This window comes from Protomyctophum parallelum (assembly GCF_964188405.1).
Source record: "Protomyctophum parallelum genome assembly, chromosome: 16".
In the NCBI taxonomy this organism is placed as follows: Eukaryota; Metazoa; Chordata; class Actinopteri; order Myctophiformes; family Myctophidae; genus Protomyctophum; species Protomyctophum parallelum.
This window is the reverse complement of record NC_139711.1, coordinates 15,367,708-15,390,555: the sequence shown is the minus strand read 5'-3', so window position 1 is coordinate 15,390,555 and position 22,848 is coordinate 15,367,708. Positions and strand designations below refer to the sequence as shown.

Genomic DNA, 22,848 nt, shown 5'->3' with positions numbered 1-22,848 from the left:
ATTAATAATAAAATAAAAGTAATGCAGATGTTTAACAATAATTGAGAGTAAAATGAAACCACATGGACCTGTAAGGGTCCATTGGGTTGGTTTAATTTAACATTTAAGAGTTAAAGATCTATAAAGGTCCATTTGGTTACCAGCTGAGGACCACCTGGAGACAGAATAAAGCTGTAACTTATCCTGTTCTACTCTGCTCACAAGAGCTGGAGATTTTTCCACTGACGTATTAGAGCCTGCCAGGCCAGCTGTTGTGCATGGGAGAAATAGGAAAAAGTTATGTTATATTGTACATACTGTACCATACAGGTGGGGAAAAATATATTCACGCTTTAATATAATGATGCAAACTTTGCAAAGCCTGCATTACACAAAAAGTGAGTTTCAGGACAGTGAAAGTAATCAACCTGTACATTACGCACAACAGCCCAATAGATGGCAGCAGCTGGCAGCTGAAATCATTTTAGAATCTATAAAGATCATTTCTCTCGAATAAGATTATTCCAACTATCTCTCCTTTTTAGTCTCTAGCCTCAGGTTTTACAGGGCAGGAGTCATACCATGATACCATCTTTTTTGTATTATTTTTGCATAATGGTGCTATACATTACCACGGCACGCATGCACTGTACAGTACTATTTTTGGAACCTGTTAAAGTAGATCGATATCTCATCGATCATCTCACCCATTTTTTCATTTAGATTTGTCGTGACGTTTAAGGTAGGGGGATTCCCCCTGCCGTACACTGGGGGGGATCAGTGGTTTTATAAGAGTAGAGAGGAAACCCTGGCCTAAGGCGAAATGGACACAGTGGCCGAATTTGGTATTGCAGCTCGTCAGGTTTTATACCTGGTTTGATTCTAAAGACTACCCGTAGTTTCCATAACCCGGAAACCTCTCATAACAACACTACTGCTGGAGATACAAAGTGCCGACGAGCAGAAATGTGATTTTATTTGTTGTCTGCTTGTCTGTATTGCCGAACAAGCTATAATAAAAAGGCACTCCATTCTATTTAAGTGCGTCCTGGCGTTGGACTATGTCTCTTGTTTCTGAAGTTGTATTTTGGCCAGCTATATGGCGGATAGCGACCAGTCAAGCTAGCTAGACTATATCTGTTTGACGCGGGTAGGCTGACTGACGCCACCACTCAACCAACAAGATGAAAGTGCGTTCGTCAGTTTTTGCCTCTTTTATTCTTATATTTGAGGTGTTCGGAATTGCCCTCTTTCTAAGGGGATTTTTCCCTGTTCCTGTCAAGTCCTCTTTACCATCTAAGAGCAAGCTGTCAGATATGCCAACAGAACCATCGACAGGTAAGGACGATCGATAGTCTTTTTAGGATGTTTCCGCCTGTGTGTGTGTGTGTGCGCGCGCCAGGGTCAACTCAGGGCTGGCAACACTGGACTGAGAATCCAGGGGGGGTGTGTGTGTGTGCGAGAGAGACACAATTTAGGCATTTAGTAGATTGAGCGATTTACAATAAGCAAAAGTAAATAAGTAAGTAAATACATTATACGTAAGTAAATACATTATACATAGAAATAGTCAGTAAAGTGTAATACTAAGTAAGTAAGCAGTAAGTAAAGTATACAATACATGATTAGCTAAAACACTTTTTAGTTAATTTTTACATTTTGGATAAAATAGCCAATTTTACATCGAGAACTGTGGTGACTTCCCAGATGCTAGCCCCTCTGTTGTTACATACAGTTGTTACAGTATTTCACATACCAGAGCCATAGAACACCTAGCCCTCCAAGCAGAACCCAATTGTACTGAAGTTTCTGAAATTTGTTAGACCCAGACCATGGGGTCCTGTTCCAGCAGTATCCTGCCACCTGGTACGCGGACATACATAAAACATAAACAACGTAGATAACGCTCTTTGACGACTTTTTTTCGTGTGAGGGCTTCTGAATCTGTGAAGTATAAGTACCCATTTTTAATCTTTGTTTGACCGATTTGGTCGCTTTGATTCTTCTCTTCCTTCCTTGTTTATTGACACCTCATTGTACCGCCTATCTGGCTAGCTAGTGGCGCTATAGCTATGACAGAGCAGATCAGAGGCAGGGACGTAGCCGGCACAAGCCAACCGCACACCGGGAGGCGGTACAATAAACGGTAAACAAACAAGAAGAAATAAAGCGACCAAATCGGTCAAATCGGTCAAACAAAAATACTTAACGGCTTCCGCGCCACAGGAGATATTCGCAGCGGTTTGTATAGGTACTTATAGTTCAGAATAGTATAGTATAGTATAGTTTCAGAATAACTCAAACAAAAAAAGGCCGTCAAACGCCGCAGATACGATGTTACGGAGCATATTTATGTCCGCGTTCCAAAATTCCCATACGAAAATATAGTTATGAACAGGGACCCTACAATAAAGCGACATCCAAATTTCAGAAAAGCTTTATGGAGGGTTCCGAGAGGGGCTATAGAACACCCTGGTTCAGTTCTGGTTGCTGCGCAACATGCGCAGCATTAAATGTGATAAATGCTCTGTTTGTAAACAAACTAAAAAATACATAACAGAAGGAGACACAACATTACACAATTGCACACATACAGTAGTGTGTGTATAATCTATAATCTAACCTCTCACAGTCACTGCTTCTTTCAGAGCCTCGTTCAACATTTTAGTTTATGCTGGTACAAACGATTTTTTAAACCTATGTACTTACACTTTGGTTCAAACTTCACCTTCTCTCAGAGGGCAGAAGTACAAACTCAATTCAAAACATGGGTAACATCACAGACAATTTTTTGAGCCTGTTTTAGTGTAGCCTGCTTATAAATAGACTGCAGAGAGGGGATTTGTCTCACCCCTATGATCTTCCCTGCAGTCTGCATCAATCTGAACAATTTGGACCTCAGTTGCACTGAGAGATTACCGAACCAAACTGTGATGCCAAATCTGACCAGGCTTTCCAAGACCGCTCAATAGAACACTAACATACATTTTTGGTCAACTCCATGAACCCTGAGACGTCGAAGGAAGTACAGTCTTTGCTGTAGTTTACTACAGAGACTGTCGACAGTGACAAGTTAGTGAGTTGTCAATCCAATCCAGGCATATAAATTGTCAATCAGGCATATAACCACACCCATCGCGTAGAAAGGTCCAGGAAAGAGCTAGTCCCACCTAGTGCCCACCTATCCTGTATCCTTTAGGATTCTTCATACTGACTATGACTTCATGCATGTATAATTCTTCTCTGGTCATGAAATAATAAAATTGAGTGAAATCTTTGAAACTCATTTCAGGGGTCTCCCACAACTCATCTGAGCCGCCTCAGCCCATCTTTAATAAGGTGGTTATAATGTTAGTTGATGCTCTCAGGGAGGACTTTGTGTTTGGACCCAATGGACGGACACACATGCCATACACCAGACATCTGGTTGAACGGGCCTCCACGCACAGCTTCATAGCTAAAGCAAGAGCCCCCACTGTTACCATGCCTAGAATTAAGGTAAGACTGTACGGTATGTATAAGATGTATAAGATTTAAGATGAATAAGACCGCGGCCCAGGCCTTTTAATTTTGGCTAAGGAGTCAATGCTTGTCATTTAAATGTATCAAGTCCTCTTAAAGGTAAGACTGTGGCCTCATTCACACGTACCAAACAAAAATGTTTGGTCAAACCATGTGACTCCCATTGGAAAAGCATTGTGGTGGCCCAAAAAAACGACCAAACATTTGCTTGATTGGTGTTTTATATGTGTGAATGAGGCCTAAGTGGTGATATATAGGTTAAATAAGCAATCATTGCTATAGGCCCTATAGAGCGTCTCAGTCCCGCCCCTTTTCAGAAAGTATTTATTTAAAGACGTTTACGCCGCGGACAAAGCCAAACAAACAAAAAATTTCGGACTGAACAAATAATTAGAAAGAAGAAGAAAACGGCCTGGCGTCGTCATGAAAGGGGGCGAGACTGCGACGCTCTATAGTACACCTTTTAAGTGAGGAAAAAGTGTAAATGAGCAATGATTGGATTGCTTTTAAACAATTCCCTTGTGATATTGTATTGTCAAACCTGCCCTATTAAATGTTTCATGGCATTGCATTGCTTAAGAATAGAATTACATAATGCAAGGCCATGGTGCTTTTTAATGGTCTCTTGTGTTTATAGTTGACATGATCTATCCTATCATCATCATCCTTGTATTAGTTGGCAGATGGACATTTGGCATGATTGTGAATTGTAAAAAGCAATTGGGTGCATTGGTCATGACGCAGACACAAGTGATTTTAAATTATGCTAATGTGTCTTTGTAATAATCAAACAAGTGTATCTATTTACAAGGATGTCTTAGGATAGGATGCATACTACAGTAAGGGTTACAGTAAGGGTTTATTACACCAGCAGGAGGCAGTGCAGGACAATTGTCATGTCACACAGTGCCATCACTGCATTGCACCCAGTTGACTAGTATGACACAGCCAACTACCCCAAATTATAATTTTTCAGTCACAGCTATTAATTCATACATGCACTACACCAACAATTTCACAATGTGATACACAATTCACAGTTATATGGCCACACCACGCTTTGTATGCATATTCATAATTCCTTTATATTTGTTTAACAACGTATTTGCATACATTTGTGTTAGGATCAGTTCACTATGCTGGAAGCACTACCCTGAGGTTTTGCTGCATCATCGTCCCATTAAATTTGATGGGTCCATTTGAGACAGGCGAGGGAAAGACGGTTCTCCTTTGCATTCTTCCTGTATTCACAGATAGTTAATTTAAAACAGCTCTCACACTGGCACAAAAAGGGGAACTACCCTCCTGACGAGCTTGGCCCCAACAGTGAATTCAATTAAATTAATGGAACAAACTTTTCTTTTCTTCACAACATTGAGGGCTGAGCAGTTGATTTGAGTGACGGAGAGCCTGGTATTTGGCCATGATAGAGTCTGGGTTGTTGTGAAGGGAACGTTAGAAATAAATTAAATAATGTACACACTTTCTAAATGCTGATTAGGCCTGTCACAATTATTGCATAATTACCTCATTGCAATTACCGGTATTTATGATATAGGTTGAAAAAAAACACTTTTCAAAAGTTTTCCAAAGAATTCACACATAACTTCATGATGTGTTGTAAGCTTGTAGATCAGCAATTTCCGCAATAGTTTTTACATTTTCTTTACATTTTCTTGAAAGTATAATATTTATAATATATAAGTAATTATAAGTAATTTCTTTGTATTTATAAGTCATTTGTCGTATCTGCCCTGTGCAATTCTTTTATTATGAAGCCTAAATAAAAACCAAACAGAAATTAAATTTGTATTCATATTGCATGTTCCAGTGTTCAATTTAATCGTTAATCGCTATTATTTGTGTAGCTTAATTTTTTTTCTGACAGCCCTAATGCTGATGCCCTCTCTCTTTTTCACTCGCACTTTTATATCTGTGCATCTGTCTTTCTGTGTCTCACACATGCGCTTCCGGTCTTTCCCCCACAAAAAACACCCTCCAGGTGGACAGCCTCCAGAGGCCACCTGAGCTGCCCCCCAGCTGTTTGTGGCAAGTGCTCATATTTGAGTGTCGGCTCGTAGTTTATACTCTGACAAGTCCCCACTGGCACGTGGCATGTGCTGCTGAACCCTGCTTGATTTAATTAAGGCTGAGTTCCATGCGTTTCTCTCCAGTTGGTTGCTTACTTTGTTCTAAAACACAACACTGTGTGTTCTACAGATCCTTAATTTGCATATTTAGTCTACTGAGGCTAAACGATTTCAGATGACTAAATGGGACTAAATGGTGTGTTAAAAAGACTAAGACTAAATTAGAAATTGCTGTCAAAATTAACACTAGACTATAATACTTTTAGTCGCCTAAAACTAGATTAAGACTAAACAATTTATGATACCCTGGTTACGAACTTACGATGCACTATGGAAAAACGGCCAGTCTTCTTTAAAACATGTGGCTTCAGATCCAGTCCTAATTATAGACTACAGCGAGAGAGAGTTTTTCTCCGAGTACAGCTAAGGGATCTCCTACGCAATAGGTATTATTTTTGGTTGCTTCTCCTAGCTACAGTAAGCGCCGTATACTATAAATGTAAATGAGGCTCTGCTCTCTCCCGCTATATCAGGGATCTTCAATGTTTTTCCGGCTAAGGACCCCTTAGCTGAGAGAGATGAAGTATGGACCCCCCACTACATTGTATACAATTTTTTTGCAGATTCAACGTTTTCGTAGATATCATAGGCAGCATCAAAGACAGCACTATTATCCGTGTTGAGTAGATTTTCGTTTGTCTACACAATATAATATTTTAAGACATTTAGCCACTTAACCATGAATACTTGACCTTTGGCTATCAATACATTCAATTAAATAAATAAAACCCTTTGAAAGGTTTAGGTCATGAGGTCCAGTGTGACCTTAACCCAGACCTGAGGCCCATTCTACAAATGTCTTCTAAATCCTAATAGTTTTCTGAAAAATAAAAACCTATGTCGCTATATCAGTGGTGCTCAAATGTTTTCATGTCAAGTTCGTTCACGATTTAAAAAAAATAGCAGATCTAAAAATGACAGATGCTTTCCTGGGTTTTATGGGTAATGCCCGTTAAGGCACAGTAGCTAAGCCAATGGCCGAAGAAATGGGAAAAAAGCACACCCACCAGCTAGGAATGTTTATTTCAAATCCTATAAGACTACTACTACTACTACTAATACTAAAACACTAATTGTGAGACTAATAATTTGGTTCATGATATACCAGGCATTCTGTGAGCCAGTATGGAGCTTGTCAGAAATGTACTTAAAGTTAGTTAGTTGAAGAGTGTACTGACTGACACAATGTTGTAAAGAAAGTAATTTATTTGTTACTCTTGGAATCACCTAAGAAATCGAATCCAAATTTCTGGTGGCTGGGGAGTCAACTACTACAACAACACTCTTTATTATTGAACATAGATTAATCAGCTCATTTATGTTTTGAAGTTTTATACCACTTGGTGATAACAACAACTGCAAAATATTCCCCTGTAGGCTATTACCACTGGCAGTATCCCAGGCTTCATTGATGTGATAATGAACCTGAATTCACCCGCACTTCTGGAGGATAACCTCATATGGCAGGCCAAAACAGCTGGGAAGAGGATGGTGTTCTATGGAGACGACACCTGGGTGCGCCTCTTCCCCAAACATTTCATGGAATATGATGGCACAACCTCCTTCTTCGTATCTGACTACACTGAGGTATGTTTTTCTGTCCAGGGCAGGGGTTGGTCTTTTACCTTTCAGCCATGTACTGTCTGTCTGTAGCTGATGCTCTCATCCAGAGCCACTTGTTTAGGAGAGTTAGAACACAGTGGTTTCCAAACTTTAACCCGTGACCCAAAACGGTAATTAGACCCAAACTAGTGAAAATAGCAGATTTACAAGATCATGAAGGAGAGTTACGACATCTCCGTTCACTCCATGGGGCCAGTCCAATAGTGGATCCGCACGTAATTCCGACGGAGCATTAGTCCGACACGTGGGAACCGCTCGAACATGCGCTCCTCCCGTGCTTGCGGTTATGGTTAGGTTAGGGTTTGAGTGAGGTAGGTTGTCGTTTGTTGGACCAATGACTAGTCTGAACTAAGTACTGCACCTGGCTCTTCTACATAGACTTCTATTGGCAAAGAGCATAGCGAAGTATTAACGTTCTGGACCGGAAGTTGGCAGAATGCAGGCAACAGCGCAGCTTTAATGATCTTAAATCCCTTTATTTAAAATCGTTTTACAACATAAACATTATAGAGACTTCAGTTGTCACTGTCTGTACAGTACTTCAACTCTTAACGAGCTTACACTTAAGACGGAGGGTGGAGGTTGGAGGTGAGATTTATTGCAGATGAATTGATTACAGTATGGAGCTGGGATTGAGTGAATGGACAGAGAAGTGACTGACAGTATGATAACAGAATGATAACAGAATGATGACGGTACGAGGAGGAGACAGTGGAGGAGCTTTGGCGTGGGCCCCCTGGGGACGGACCAGAGCCTCGGTTCGGATCCTGCCTGGCGGAGGCAGGGGGGGCTCTTGAGCCTGCCCCCCTGGGGCCGACCTGGTGGAGCCTGCTGCTGGGCGGTCGTCGGGGAGGTGGCGGGTACCTGAACGGAAGCACAGATGAGCGAAGGGAAGTGAGGACCGTTTATAAAGGGGTGCGGACAAGGTAACGCAGATCTGATTGGAGCAGACGGATGATGGAGCATTACAGCTCTAAGTTGAACTATCGTTAACAACTAAAACTTCAACTCTTAACGAGCTTACACTTAAGACGGAGGGTGGAGGTTGGAGGTGAGATTTATTGCAGATGAATTGATTACAGTATGGAGCTGGGATTGAGTGAATGGACAGAGAAGTGACTGACAGTATGATAACAGAATGATAACAGAATGATGACGGTACGAGGAGGAGACAGTGGAGGAGCTTTGGCGTGGGCCCCCTGGGGACGGACCAGAGCCTCGGTTCGGATCCTGCCTGGCGGAGGCAGGGGGGGCTCTTGAGCCTGCCCCCCAAAAGGAATTTAAAGAACATACCTGGAGGTCGTTTACCGCTTGGGTTGCCCTAGGGCGCCATTGGACCGCCTGGGGCCTGGAGGAGAGAGAGAGGAGCCTGCGGAGATGGGACCTTGCAGAGGCGGATGGAAAAGAGAGAGTGGGGTTAGTAGCGTAGGAGTGGACGACCTCTCGGCAGAGGGTTGCGAGAAGGAGCAGTGGCGAGAACTTTGGTTCACCTGGCGATGGTGGTGAGACAGGGAGACTCCCGGCGGAGGAGGCCCGTGTGGCCGGAGGACGGGTCGACCGTCGTTTAGGAGGAAGTGAGTCATGGGCGTCCTGGAGAGGGAGAACATGTTTAGAAGTGGGCAGAAGAGGAGGTACCCGCCACCCGACACATCCACCAGTCAATGTAGGTACCGCGCTGGAGGACGCCATGGACTTCTGGGCATCGAGCACGGAGGCGGAGGAAGGTCTAACGTAGGAGGAGAAGGCGTTGGACGACCATCTGCCCAGGGCCCGCAGGGTCGGGACAGAGACGCCGCTGGCAGCAGCGGTGGTGGCGGCGCCGATCCTCAGAGAGTGGCTGGAGTAACGGTCAGGCGGGAGGCCACATCTTTGGAGCAGGGAGCGGAGGTGAGAGGTGAAGGCGTGCTGGTGGAGAGGGAGACCATTCGGGAGGCTGAAGAGAGGAAGGTGGCCGGAGGAGCGTTTTCTGGCGGAGAGGAAGCGCAGCATGGAGGAGAAGGGGCAGAAGCTGCCGGGGACCTTGGCCACCGAGACGAGGCAGCCTCTGTGGTCACGGTCGGCTTTTGAGTGTTTCAGAGATAGGTTGAAGCAGGTGGGGGTGAAGCGCAGGTCGGAGACGCAGACGTCTCTGGAGGGGTCGAACGCCGTGGACCTGGTTGTGAACTCGCCTACTCTAAGGAATCCATAGAAGGCGAGGAGAAGGGCGGCTTCGAGGAGGAGGTCTAAATACGGAGTGAAGACTCCTTTCCTGAGTTCCGAGACGAGGGAGTGGAGAATGTTTAGAGTAATGGGGAGACGCTGGTCTGGGGCGTGGCGTGACGATCGCTGAAAGCCCTTTAGGAGGAGTTTGATATATTGGTTGGTGAACAGGCTAGGGAAAAAGGGGTCATGAAGGCGGGCGTGGAACTGGACCCCTGCTAATAGGCTGTTCATATAGCTGTGGCTGAGGTGGTTAAACTTGAAATTAAAAGTGAGAAAAGGGGCGACGGTCGAGACTAGTACTGGGAAGAGGGGAATGGAGTGACAGGCGCAGAACTGACCGAACTTGCGCCAGGCCGAGGCATAGCAGGAAACAGTGGCGGGGGAGAAAGCGGATTTAATATAGATGTTGGTGAGAGCACGGAGGTGATGGATGTGGGGCATCAGGACAGAACCAGTTCTCGGTGCGCCGGGCAGATCAGGGGGAGTGGCTTGGCGGAAGGGCATCGCCGGTGGAACTCCTGGAGTTTGAAACGAGAGAGGCAGTCGGCGATATTGTTAAGGTGGCCGGGGACGTGAGCTGCGCGGACCGTGAAGTTGAGCATGACGGAGGACCAGGTGATGAATCTCATAAGGGGCATGATCTGATTGGAGGAGGAGCGGCCTTTATTTATGACGAAGACTGTGGCCTCATTGTCGCAGTTGAACACTATACGCTTGCGAGCCCAGCGGGACCCCCAGAGCTTGCAGGCTACGGCGATGGGGTACAGTTCGAAGTGGGCTATAGAAACCGGTGGCTGAGTTAGTTCGACGGGCCATCTGTCGGAGAACCATTCCCTTTGGAAGATCCCCCCAAAACCTGCAGAAGGCGCCGCGTCGGTGAATAAGTGCATTTCGTGAGCCGGAGTTACGGGGTCGTGATAGAAGAGGGAAATACCGTTCCAATCTTGCAGTAACTTTGACCAAAATGAGAGATCGGACTGACAGCCTGCGTCTAGAACAACTACGTCGCTGAGGGAATCGACGCTGCTAGCCAGCTCCAGCAGCCGGGATATGAACGAGCGGCCCTGGGGAATTATTTTGATTGCATAATTAAAATGACCCAGAAGTGAAAGCAGCTGGCGCTTGGTGCGCGGTGAAGCGGCGCTCTGGATTAATTCTTTGACACGAGTTAGCTTTTCCAACGGGAGGGAAGCTTTCATTTCTACGGAGTCTAGGAGGATGCCGAGAAACTCGACGGACTTGGCCGGGCCGACTGTTTTTTCGGACGAGAGGGGAACCCCTAGGGCGTTAAACGTTTCTTTGAGTGAACGGAGGCTGGTGGGGGGGGACTGGGAGGGAAAATCTATTAACAGAAAGTCGTCGAGAAGGTGGAGGACGAAGGGTAGACGGTTAACGTTCAGCAGAACCCAGCAGAGCGCCTCCGAAAGCTGGTTAAAAATGTGGGGGCTGCTTCTACAGCCAAACGTTAAGCGAGTGGCGAAATAAAACAAGTTCTCCCATTTAACGCCGAAAAGGGACCACTGGGACGGATGGATTGGCATTACTTTAAAGGCGTCTGTGATATCTGCTTTTGCCAACCAAGCGCCTTGGCCTGCTATTTTAATGAGTTTTATTGCGTCGTCGATAGAAGCGTAATGCAGAGAAAAGTTTTCGAGCGGAATCATGAAGTTTACGCTGGGGCACAGGTCGTGACGGGGGGCTGACAGATCTATGATTAAACGTTTTTTCCCTGAATACTTTCGCGTAGCGATCCCGATGGGATTGCTGCGAAACGGATTGAAAGGCGGGGTGGGGTAGGGCCCTACCATGAAGCCTTTGAGAACCTCTTTCTCCAGGAGAGAAGCGACTATTTCTGGTTCTGACAGGGCAGATTGGAGATTAGGAAACACGTGAGAGTGAGTGAGGGGTGAGAGAACGCCGACGCGGAAACCTTGCGATAAGCCTGGAAGATAGTCCGTGAATACTGGGTCGGGGTGAGATGATAGAGCGGCGGATAAAGCGTGAATGTGGATGGGGGTGGAGGGGTGGCTACTTAGAATGGTTTGGAGTATCGAGGAGTTTTGTGAGATGGACCCTCCCTGCTGGCATCCCTCGGAGGGCGGGTTCGCCTCGGGCACACGGACTTTGGGTGGGGGTCTTTGCAGTAGCTACAGACGTGAGAGAATTGGCATTTACCGAAAGTACAGACATTTTCGTTAAAGTTATTACATATGGGCATGTTGTTAAAGAAAGTCACCTCTCTTCCGCGGGAGTCCCTCTGGCCCGGAGGGGGCTGGTCCTGGGGGTAGGGATCTTGAGAATCGAAGGCGGAAGGATTCGAAGTTTTTGGGCGGTTTTCTTTTTTCACAGAGGGAGCGAGAAACACGGACTTGGGACATGATTCGGCGGAGTGATCTACTTGGTTGCACAGATGGCAGGTAAGGGCCCTGTGGCCGCCTACGTGCAGAATGAGCAGCTCTGTGTCTAGGCACGCCCAGTTGAGTCTAGAATTGAAGCGAGCGAGGAAGTTAGCCGCTTTAGCTGAGAAGGCTTTATGATAATCGTAAAACATGGGGCCGCCGTATCTACGTTTGATTTCGCTAATGAGAGCGAGGTAGGAGTCTAACTCGGATCTACGCTCTGGGAAGGCATCACACAGGGTGTCCCTAAACAGGCCGAAGGCTATGACGAAGTCGCAGAAGTCGAGGGAACGGTTAAGGCGGGGATCGGAGGCGCGGAACACGGCAGAGAGCTGGTTGGAGCCTACCAGCTTTCTGTCGCATTCGGGAGTGGGGAGGATGAGAGAGGCTAGGTTAACGTCCTTCCCTTCGGTTATTTGGGCTCTGAGGTGAGAGGAAATGGCGGAAAAGGGAGAAATGAAATAATTACCGGCAGGGGCAACTGGCTGGGCGGAGGAGAGTGTGAACCCGGACCGCGGGTGGGGTGGCACTGGGTTGTTTGGAGGAGGAAAAGAGGACGAGAGCGTGGCGCTGCCGGCCGCTGGAGGAGGGAGCACGGGCGCTTGCTGAGAGAGCCGTGATTCGAGTGCCCCGACTGCGCTGGCCAGGGTGGCCATGGCTGACAGCAGCAGGGCGGTGGAGTCGTGAGATGGCGGCGAATGCGGATCTTGAACGGGGCCAGCGTAGGCCTGGGAGCCGCCGGGTTCGTCCTGGGTGAGCTCGGCTGAACGCGGGGTTGCATTTTTCTTTTTACCCTTACTCTTGCCTTGGCTGGGGGACTCGTGCTGCTGAGTCTGCGAGGACTCGATGGTGGCGAGAAGGAGATCCACTAGCTGAGAGTGGGTTAGGCCCCGTTCGGGAACGATGCCGTGGCCGGAGAGTGCGGCGTAAATAAGTTCGTCTGGCCAGGAGACGTACTCGGCGGCAGCAAGCCTGGAGCTGCGGCGGTGAGAGGTGCTGTCATCTGGATCTGACATGATCGATGGGCGTTTACCTGACTACCTGAACGGAAGCACAGATGAGCGAAGGGAAGTGAGGACCGTTTATAAAGGGGTGCGGACAAGGTAACGCAGATCTGATTGGAGCAGACGGATGATGGAGCATTACAGCTCTAAGTTGAACTATCGTTAACAACTAAAACTTTAAAACAATTGTCATGTTGCACATAATTATGCCTAGAATTGCTGATGTTTTTTTTCCACGCCCCCACGGAAGACAGTAAACAGTCTTCCGTGTTTCCTTACGACAGATAATAATAATAATACATCAAATTAATATAGCGCTTTTGCAGAACAAATTAATAAAAAACAATTTTATTAGAAAAATAAACTACCGTAGTTAAAAAGGGTAAAAAAAACAAAAAACAGATGCGAGACACACCGCAGTGCATCCCTCCAAACCATGGCGGTCCGCGAACATTAATTTTCATGAAGAAAATGTATGAATAAAAAATGTAAAATAATTTAGAAGCTCGCAACGTGGCGTGAAGCGACGGGTTGTGTGCTTGTAGATTGTCTATTTTCACTAGTTTGGGTCCATTCACAAAATAGAAAAAGCATCACAGGTGTCACAGGTCCATTTGACAAAAGTGTCACAGGTCCATTTGGTTACATGTGTACACTCAGGATCTGTATCTCAACTGCTGTGCTGTCTTTGGCAACTGAATTTTCCTCGTGGGATCGATCAAGGTCTTCTCTTAGGACACTGTAGCATTAACATGCTCTTGTGTATTTCATCCTCACGTAGGTTGACAACAATGTGACTCGTCACCTGGACAGCACTCTGAAGAGAGACGACTGGGACATACTGATCCTGCACTACCTTGGGCTGGACCACATTGGCCACATTAGTGGACCTCACAGTTCTCTCATCCAGCCCAAACTACTGGAAATGGATGATGTACTGAAAAGAATCCATGGTTCCCTCATTTTAAAGGTGCTTTCTCATTCCCTGTGTGCCTTTTTATAGAATTTGCAAAGTGAAGAATTCTCCTGAGGGGTTTAAAAGGCGGTTAAAAATTACAACTGTAGGTTCCGACCACAGTTTAAGGAATCAAGGACGGGTGCAGGCTTACAGTAAACGGTCTTAAGAAACCGTCCGCACTAACAAAATGGTAAATGGTGCATTTATATAGAGCTTTTATCCAAAGTGCTTTACATAGATTGTGCATCACATTCACTCATTCACACACACATTCATACATCGATGGTGGGGGAAACCATGCAAGGCACCAACCTGCACATCGGGGGTTCAGAGTCTTGCTCAAGGACACTTTCCAGGAATAGAAAGCCTGCCGTTTCTATTAACTTGGATTCCCCATCGATGATGTCACTGGTGGACGGGTTTCTGAACTGCCCAGAGCCCTCCAATGAGAGACAGACTGAGTAGAAAATAATTGTGCCATGTATCATAATTATTAGTGCAGACCTAGTATATGAAGATAGGTTGAAAAGTGGTGAAGTGGTCCTTTAAGCCGTTACGATCCGTTTCAGTACAGGCATGTGTTATTACTTTAACTGACAAATATGCATAAACACATATTTGTATCGTCTTAATAATATCACTATAGTTTCCCAGAAGAGTTTTGTTAGCGTTGCAGAGATGATCAGATAATTCAGTTTACTCTGAGAAGTGAACATTCTACAGTAATTGTATATTAATTATGCCTTCATAGTCTTTTCCAGCTCTGCTGATTGGGCCTCGATGGACCCCACAGGTCCATCCCCACAGTGTAGTTTGGTCTCATAACTGGTCATTAAAATATGTTGGAAAGAATGCGGCAGTTTAGTTTTAATTTGCATTGGCAGCCAAATACCTTATTATGGTCCAACTCTCTAAGCTTTTTCTAAGGGTGAAGAATGACCACATTTTGGGATTCTTTAATGGTACCCGAGTGTATATTTCCTTGAAAACTTGTAAAAAGATAATGCACATAGGTGGAAATTTCAGCAGCACCGTATTTCACTATGCGCCCTAGTCGTTAGAGCATCTTGTTAAAAATATGTCTTGTAGTTGCCAAAACGGTGTTTTCTGGCCAGTGGCAGGTGCGTAGCTTTCGGCGTTCCATCTCGTAGAGAGTCTCCTTTGAATGAAGTGTGCTTGAAAGTATTGCTCCAGTCTCATCATTGATGCAAGCTTCTGCGGTTCTTGTGTGCAGCACCGGTGTGACCTAAATATAGACACAGCCCAGTGGGGTCCCGCAGGATGTCTTCAACACACTGTTTTCTCTGATAAACCTGTGCTCCCAATGAGTTTTGAGAGAGGGGGGGGTATAATACATCTCAGACAGCAACGCACCGTGTTATACTGCACACCTGAACTAATTGCCTTTTGAAGGGAACGATGCAGGGAGGGAGAGCAGGAAGGCATTCAAGTGACGGCTCTCAAGCTTCACTTAGCGGAACCTCGCTTGCCTGTTTCAGCTCTTATTAAGAAAAGAATTTGCTCCACTTGCAGAGCCGGCTGCCACAATATCTTCCTTGAAATCTAAAAGAAACGTTTCATTTTAAACCCATTAAAGCCTGATACCGAATGCCGATTCTACAAATGCCTCAGTGCGTAGTTCTCAAACGTTTTGATGTCAAGGACCACCACATTGGTATATGCATTAGGCCGCAGACCCCCCTCCCCCCAACTGAAAATGTTTTGTGCCAGGGACGCCCATATGAAAATGTTTGCAGACCCCCAAAAGACAAGGTTTGTGTTAAACATTTTCACAACATTTCAACATTCAACATTTTGTTAAACACTTTCAAGATTTTTCGAAAATGCAGCGCAGAGGCATATACAGTACTGTAATGGCCAGACACATTGAAAGTGTCAGATGCTTGCGTCATCGTCAAACACACTTGAATTAACTTGACACATGTTCACTTCAGTGATGCACGAGTCAGAGATGCTTTCAATCTGTCAGGGGCCTTAAATGGATATTTCACTTAAAAAAAGCCGTCCTTGGTTCTGGTGACTGATATTGTCCTAATACGATCAAGTGAGGGGGCCGTGTTTTTTCAATTACTTTTTATTTCTTTATTTGAGTTAAATATTTTGGAAAATCAGCAACAAAAATCCCCCAAAAATTAACTGCTTTAACCGATGATGTAGATGTAGATGATGTAGATGATGTGTAGATCAGTGGTTCCCAAAGTGGGGTCCGGGGACCCCCAGGGGTCCTTGAGGGAGGACCTAATGCAATTCATGCTTAAAAACAATTGAGGAAAAATTGTTAGCTGCTCTATTTTGTGCGTTTACACACTTGTTCTTTGGTGCCATTAAGTCAAGTGGTAAAAAAACTATAGATCTAGGACAGGCAATAGCCATTGCTTTTCCACCCCAACATTGAGTAAATCACCACACATGAACACACTATAGGAGATTGGGTCGCTACAGCCATGCCTCTTACATTAATGCATTATTTAGCCGTTTTCAGTTGGGGGTTTGATTTGATCAATGACTCTATCTCTCTTTCTCTCTCTCTCTCCCTGTATGCTTCACTCGCTCTCTCCTTTTGACTATCTTCTACACAGTATCCTACAGAACCTTTTACTCTTGGTTTATTGAAAGTTTTTGCTTTATCTACTATCTTTTCACACGCTGGACATGTAATGGAGTGTGGCAGAGATTTGGTTAAGATTTGTTAACATTTGTACTGATGTTGCCAAAATAGTTCTTACACTGAGAGGACCCTAGCTGTCAATTTAATTCCACTGGCTGGCAGTTTCGTATGCGTCGAGTTGAAAGGGAATTATGGAGCAGCACAGATTCCCCAACCTGATCAAAGTGCTTCCATAAACGGTTCGCCCTGTGTGTCTGTTACTCTGTTTGCGCCTTGCTATCTTCAAATGATTAAGCCGGAAAAAGAGTCAAAGTATACCGGGTGCCACTTGTCATGACTGTATTTCCCCAAGGCAGTAGTTTGGTTGGTTCCTTTTATGGTGCTATTGAAGCACACCTTCCACATAATGAAAGACAAAACAAATCTAAATGTCTAATGAAACTATTTTGTGAATTATTGGAAGTAACCATTGCAAATTTAGTTTTCAAAATGAGCGTTGCAAGCCTCTCGACCAGTTTTGTGCAATGTTCTGCCAAGTACAGATAACCACTTAAACCCTTTATACATAGTTGACCGGAGTCCCCCAGGGGTCTATAGTAGGCCCCTTCCTTTTCCCTCTACATCAGCGGTATCCAAATTATTTTCAAAGGGTGCCATATTTCAAAATATGAAAATGAGTCGACTGCATCTCCGGTCATACTCTCTATTCCTTGTACCATAAGTCGCATACAAATGCAACATTGTCATCTACTCTACAGTACAATATGAATTGTATTTTGTTGGTAATGTATAGCCAGGCGCAAGCCACTAATCTGTAGCAGATTTTGCGAGTGGTATTTTCGCTGAATATTCACCCCACTTGTGGGAAGCTAGAGTTCATGTGGTTAACCATTATCTTGTTTTGTGTGCCCCCAGGAAGCAGAGGGCTCCTTGCCCTACCTGCTTGTGCTCTGTGGAGACCACGGCATGTCAGAGACAGGCAGCCATGGGGGCTCGTCAGAACCGGAGGTCAACACTCCTCTTGTGCTTATCAGCCCTGCATTCAAGAGAAAAGGTAAATCGACGGTTTACTCGGCCACACCATGTTGTGTTTCACTTGACTAAACCAAATGTAAAGATATGAAACACACACTAATGTACTGTATACTTACATTTGAATTTTGAACTGGCAAATAAGAATGTGATGACAGAAGAAGGGGCTGGCATCTGCCAACAACACATGATTCTACTTCCAATTAAACTGAAAGTCAGGATCGTGATCATCCAAACTTGGCTCCCTTTCAAATGGCAGCTGTAAATAATGTGGGATCCATGACATTACATGGAAGAATATGGATAGGATTGTGTTTTAAAGTTTTGTAATCTCCTACTATGCTCTAGCATATTTTTTATGTGGGCCCAAAATATGTAATATCCTTACTGGACGAACATGCTCACCAAGTTGTCACCTAATAGGCCGTGCATGCCATCTTGGCATAAACGTACTATACCACAAACAGAAGCTCATTATCATAACGTTATGTTGCTGCATGTAGTGAATGTGGTGAATGTGGTTTTGTGAATATGATAATTGCTCCCTTCTCCGTCATTGCCTATTTTTGAGATCATAACTTGCTGCGAGTTATTTTCGGAGCAGCAATGTTAATTAAGGATTTACAGTTCAGTGATTTGTTGCTACAGAGTTGAGAGCTTTGCTAACACTGAGCCCCCCCGCCCCTCCACACACACTCACGTACACACACGCATGCACATGCGCTAACAGCCCAGTCCTCTTTCCTAATGTTGCATGATGTAATATCCCCTTCACAGATTCCGAAGTGATGGAGATCTTCTTTGTTTCTCTGTTGCAATGCTCTCTCTAGTTACCGTACTGTAGGCTGGAGGAGTGACCGGAGATTGCACTTCCCAAGGGGGATTTCGAGGAGGCTAGCCTTCTCCAAATCCAGTAAAGCTGGCATGGCTTGCCTTGGAGCCAGTGGGGTTTATTTATGTACATAATTATGTTGTGTGTCAGGGCTGTGACTAGGATGAGTTAACTTCAGCTGAATATACTTTTGCGTCGAGCGACACTTGACATTATTGTGGGTTTTATTTCGGGATCTTTTAAATGTAAACTTGCTTTGGTTAGTTTCCCATTGGTGGAAAGTAACCTTTAGGTACTTTTACTTTACTGGAGTATTTCCAATGTTCTGTACTTCTACTTCCCTGCATCTCAGAAGAAAATATTGTACTTTTACTCCACTACATTTATTTGAAAACTTTAGTTACTAGTTACTTTGTAGATTATGATTATTATTTCAAAACGTACATTAACCACTTCAGCCCTATATACATTTCTGCCATTTTGGCCATTTGAAAATGGTCGATCTACAAGCTCATAATGCGTCGCTATGCGGCGCATTGTGAGCTCGTGATTGTGATTTTTATACGTTGAAATCTTCTGAAATGGGACATTCTGCACAATGAATACTTTCTACGATTTAAGTACATTTTGATACCGCAGTATTGATACTTTTATTTAGTAAAAAACAATCACACCTGTGTGAAGTGAGGGGCACACTTATCATCATACATCATATCATTCCGGCCAATCACAATTTGCTTCCTCACTTTTGTCTTTCAATGCTTGTGTTTACATAATGTTTTTGTTTACACAAAACACCTAACATTAACACTTAATGTTAATGTTAGGACAATGTTTGCACCCTCAAAGCTGGACAAAGGAGGGGGCTAGCACCCCTCAAAAAATGTGAGTGCTTTTTTTCCCCCACCACTGTCGTTTTCCTGATTTTTGAGTGGTGCAACCACTCCAAGGAACAGCAATGTCCGACTGTCCGTCTGAGTACCAGACCAGTAGGGGCAAAAGTGGCGCTGTTGTGCCAGAAACAGAGAGAGAGAGAGAGAGTGTTGCACTGTTGCCTGCTAATTAGAGAGAGAGAGAGAGAGAGAGAGAGAGGCAGGGGGAGAGGGGAGTTGCACCACTCAGTTCACACGGGTGTGATTTATTTTCCAGTGGGCATGGAGAAGCCTGGGACAGTGGAGCAGGTGGACCTGAGCCCGACCCTGGCCCTGGGCCTGGGCCTGCCCATCCCCCAGAACAGTGTGGGCCGCGTCATCCCCGCCGTCCTGGAGGAGACGTCGCTAAGGGACCAGCTGCGCTTCCTGCACCTCAACGGCCACCAGCTCAGCTGCCTGCTCAAAGACAGCATACCAGCGTATGAGAAAGGTAGGTTTGCAGTTTGGCTGTGCATAATGTGGTCATAGGGAATCTGAATCATTTCATTTGGCAAGAGCCTGTAATTGGCAGTTTATTTAGTACAGCAGAGTAAGAAGTGACGACAACAATGGAAAAGCAGTCCAGATTCCCAGTTTGTGAACCATGGTTGATCAAAGTTTAGTGTGGAATGTACTTACGATGTTGAAGCCTGTCAAATAGAGACCTTAGATATCACCTATGAATTAAACAGTCATACAGGTACGTTTAATCACATACCCAGCCTTTATTTGCTGGGTGAGAGGAGTGATAAAAGGACAAGTGAGGGTAATCAGCATGCACAGATTGGGCAGCTGCTGCATCTTCCCTAGGAATTATACGGCAGCTGACAAATCAGTGCAGCTAAATTGCCACAACGCTCTGAACTGACATTGCAAGTGACCTCATCTTTCAAGGAATTTTCCATGGATTAAACTCGGACACAAAACAGTTGCTGCAGGTGGTTTGGTAGCATTCACAGCTGAGAAGACACAGACTGTTCAGAGCACAATTAAACCAAAAACACAGAGTGCATAACTGACCTTGAATGATTCACTGATGGCTGCATACCAAATAAGGTGAGGCTCGCCAGCAGAACCTTCTGTGTGCTAAGCCAGGTCTCTCCACACTGTTGTTAAAACCCAGCAGGCTGCAGGGCTATGAGCCACACCATTTTGTTCGTTGAGGAATTCCTTTTTATTTATTTTTAGCACTGCTATGAGAGACTAGGGGTGTGACATGCAGCAAAATGGTCCACCCGGACTGCGAATCGAAGCGGGTGCTCACTGTCTTTAGAGCCTATGTGGTACGTGCCCTGACAACTTCGGGCGCGGGCCGGGGCACCCACGAATTCCTTGCTGAATTTGTCTATTAGCTTAAAGTGTTTATCAGATCACCTAGGCTGTAATGTGTGTCGCGGGTTCGAATCCCGATCAATAAAGGCTATATATATATATATATATATATATATATATATATATATATATATATATATATATAATATATATCACAGACAATGATTTCTTCATGGTTCTGATGATGTGTTCAGTTTAACTGTCCGGTTTAACTGGCCATCTACTGTCAGCTACAGTAGATGGCTGTATTGTTTCCTCTGGTTATTTTATGACTCTTCCTCTCCGGTGCATCCAGAGGAAACTGTACCATACTTTAGCGCATACTGTGGAGCACACTCGTTAACATGACAAGTGAAAAAGGGCCTGCGGAAACACAAATCACTACCAGAAAGGAGCCTAATATATGCGTTTAAATGTTGAATAGGACAAAATGTCTGTCTTAGCCCTGGAGGAGTACACCTGAACCTGACTACTCCCTGGTTATTTTTACATGATGTTTTCTGTACACAGGCACACTATTTACTAGTCAGAATGTCATCCGTCTTGCAAATGAAATACCTAGTCACATTTAAAATCTACACTTGGTGCTTTATTTTTGCAGATATGGTAGCTTTTACTCCCCCCTTTTACGCCTTTTCACTGACAGTGAAACAGAGTTTCACTCCTAATTGTCTGGCAGCCAAGGGGGCTTTTTTGGCTGAAGTGGGAAATCTGGCATATACCGGTAGTTTTTTGTTTTGTTTTGTTTTTTTTGGCCTAAAATAGTGTCTGTATACATACATTCATGGATCCGCCTGCTGACCAGCTTTCTTGGGCTCAGATATGCAGTTTTCAATTACTTTTATTATTGAAATGTAATCCATAAGTTGAGTGGGGTATGGAATTGCTGCGTATTTATTTTTTGTAAAGGTATTTATTTTTTGGTGGTTTTAGGTAATTGAATATGCTAATAAACCTTTCTCTAGTTAATGCGTACAACTTGTAGTCCAACTTGTAAATCTATTTTTTAAAACCGTGATAGAATATTTGTGCAAATCTTAGAATGTATATATTTTATAAAGCGAACATTTTTACCTCGAAACTTTGCCTCTGGAGGTCCCTGGAACAAAATATTTTGATATGGGGGTCAGCGGCCAAATACGATATAATTTTGGTGGTCCATGACATGAAAAAATGACAGCACCACTGTCACAACAACATAGGTTTATCAGAAAACTGATTTTAGAATCATTCCTCGGGGCTCAATGCTTGTGAAGATACATGCCAGCTCTCCTAGATAGATCCACTCCCTATCCAACCTACAGTAAAACAACACTGCCGGGTTCCCACCAGCGGTCACGGTCAATAGGCTCTATGCATACACGCCATTTTGGAAAGAACATGGGCCAAACAGAGTCAGGTGCTATTTACACGAGGATGGTGTTCATATAAAACGTCAAAATAAAGTATCGTTTGCTGCTGTCATTTAGATATATGATACATATGTTTATTACATTGATGCAGAGCCATATCATTATGATATAATGGAGTTCCTGAACAAGCCTCCCTCCTCGCCTACAAAGTGCTGCTCATCAGCCATGGTGAATGTAAAACCATGATGTAAATAAAAAGCCTTGTGATAGACGGCAGCCGCGGCAGCAGCGTTTATGTAGCCTAATGTATTATAAAATATATACCATCCCGTGGCGCGCTTTGCCTGCATGCTCTGGGCTGCCCAGAGTATTGAAAAAAAGTTTAATTTGCACATTAAAGGACCACTTCACCACTTTTCAACCTATCTTCATATAATAGGTCCTCACTAATAATCATGAAAAAACGGCGCAATTTTTTTCTATTCAGTCTGTGTCTCATAGGAGGGCTGTGGGCAGTTCAGAAACCGTCTTCCAGTGACATCATCGATGGGGAATACAAGCTAATAAAAACTGCAGGCTTTCTATTCCTGAGAAGTTGCAATGAGAAAATGGAAGCCATCGTTCTCACAATAATGAAAATCTAAACATTTGGGTAAAGAAATCTTGTTTAAAAAATAATCTGCCTAATGATGATGTCACTGGAATACGGTTTTTGCCCACAGCCCTCCTATGAGACACAGACTGAGTAGAAAAAAATCGTGCCATTTTATCATGATTATTAGTGAGGACCTATTATATGAAGATAGGTTGAAAAGTGGTGAAGTGGTCCTTTAAAACTACAAATTAAGCATTTAAATGATGCTATAAGACACACATTATGTTTCTGTGTTATTTAATTACTTATTTTTACACAGAAACATAAT

At 44.3% G+C, this 22,848-nt stretch overlaps 1 protein-coding gene across 2 annotated transcripts in view; it reads left to right on the top strand.

Annotated features, from left to right (window-relative positions):
- Window positions 1-909: 909 nt before the first annotated feature.
- pigg (phosphatidylinositol glycan anchor biosynthesis class G (EMM blood group)) overlaps window positions 910-22,848 on the top strand; it is a 91,904-nt gene continuing 69,965 nt past the window's right edge. For both annotated transcript variants that reach the window (XM_083786067.1, XM_083786066.1), the window contains exons 1-6: window positions 910-1,317; window positions 3,272-3,477; window positions 7,029-7,238; window positions 13,661-13,849; window positions 17,382-17,520; window positions 19,480-19,692. In XM_083786067.1, the coding sequence (XP_083642193.1) occupies window positions 1,164-1,317; window positions 3,272-3,477; window positions 7,029-7,238; window positions 13,661-13,849; window positions 17,382-17,520; window positions 19,480-19,692 (1,111 nt within the window). In that variant the 5' untranslated portion in view covers window positions 910-1,163. The remainder of the gene's footprint in view (window positions 1,318-3,271; window positions 3,478-7,028; window positions 7,239-13,660; window positions 13,850-17,381; window positions 17,521-19,479; window positions 19,693-22,848) is intronic.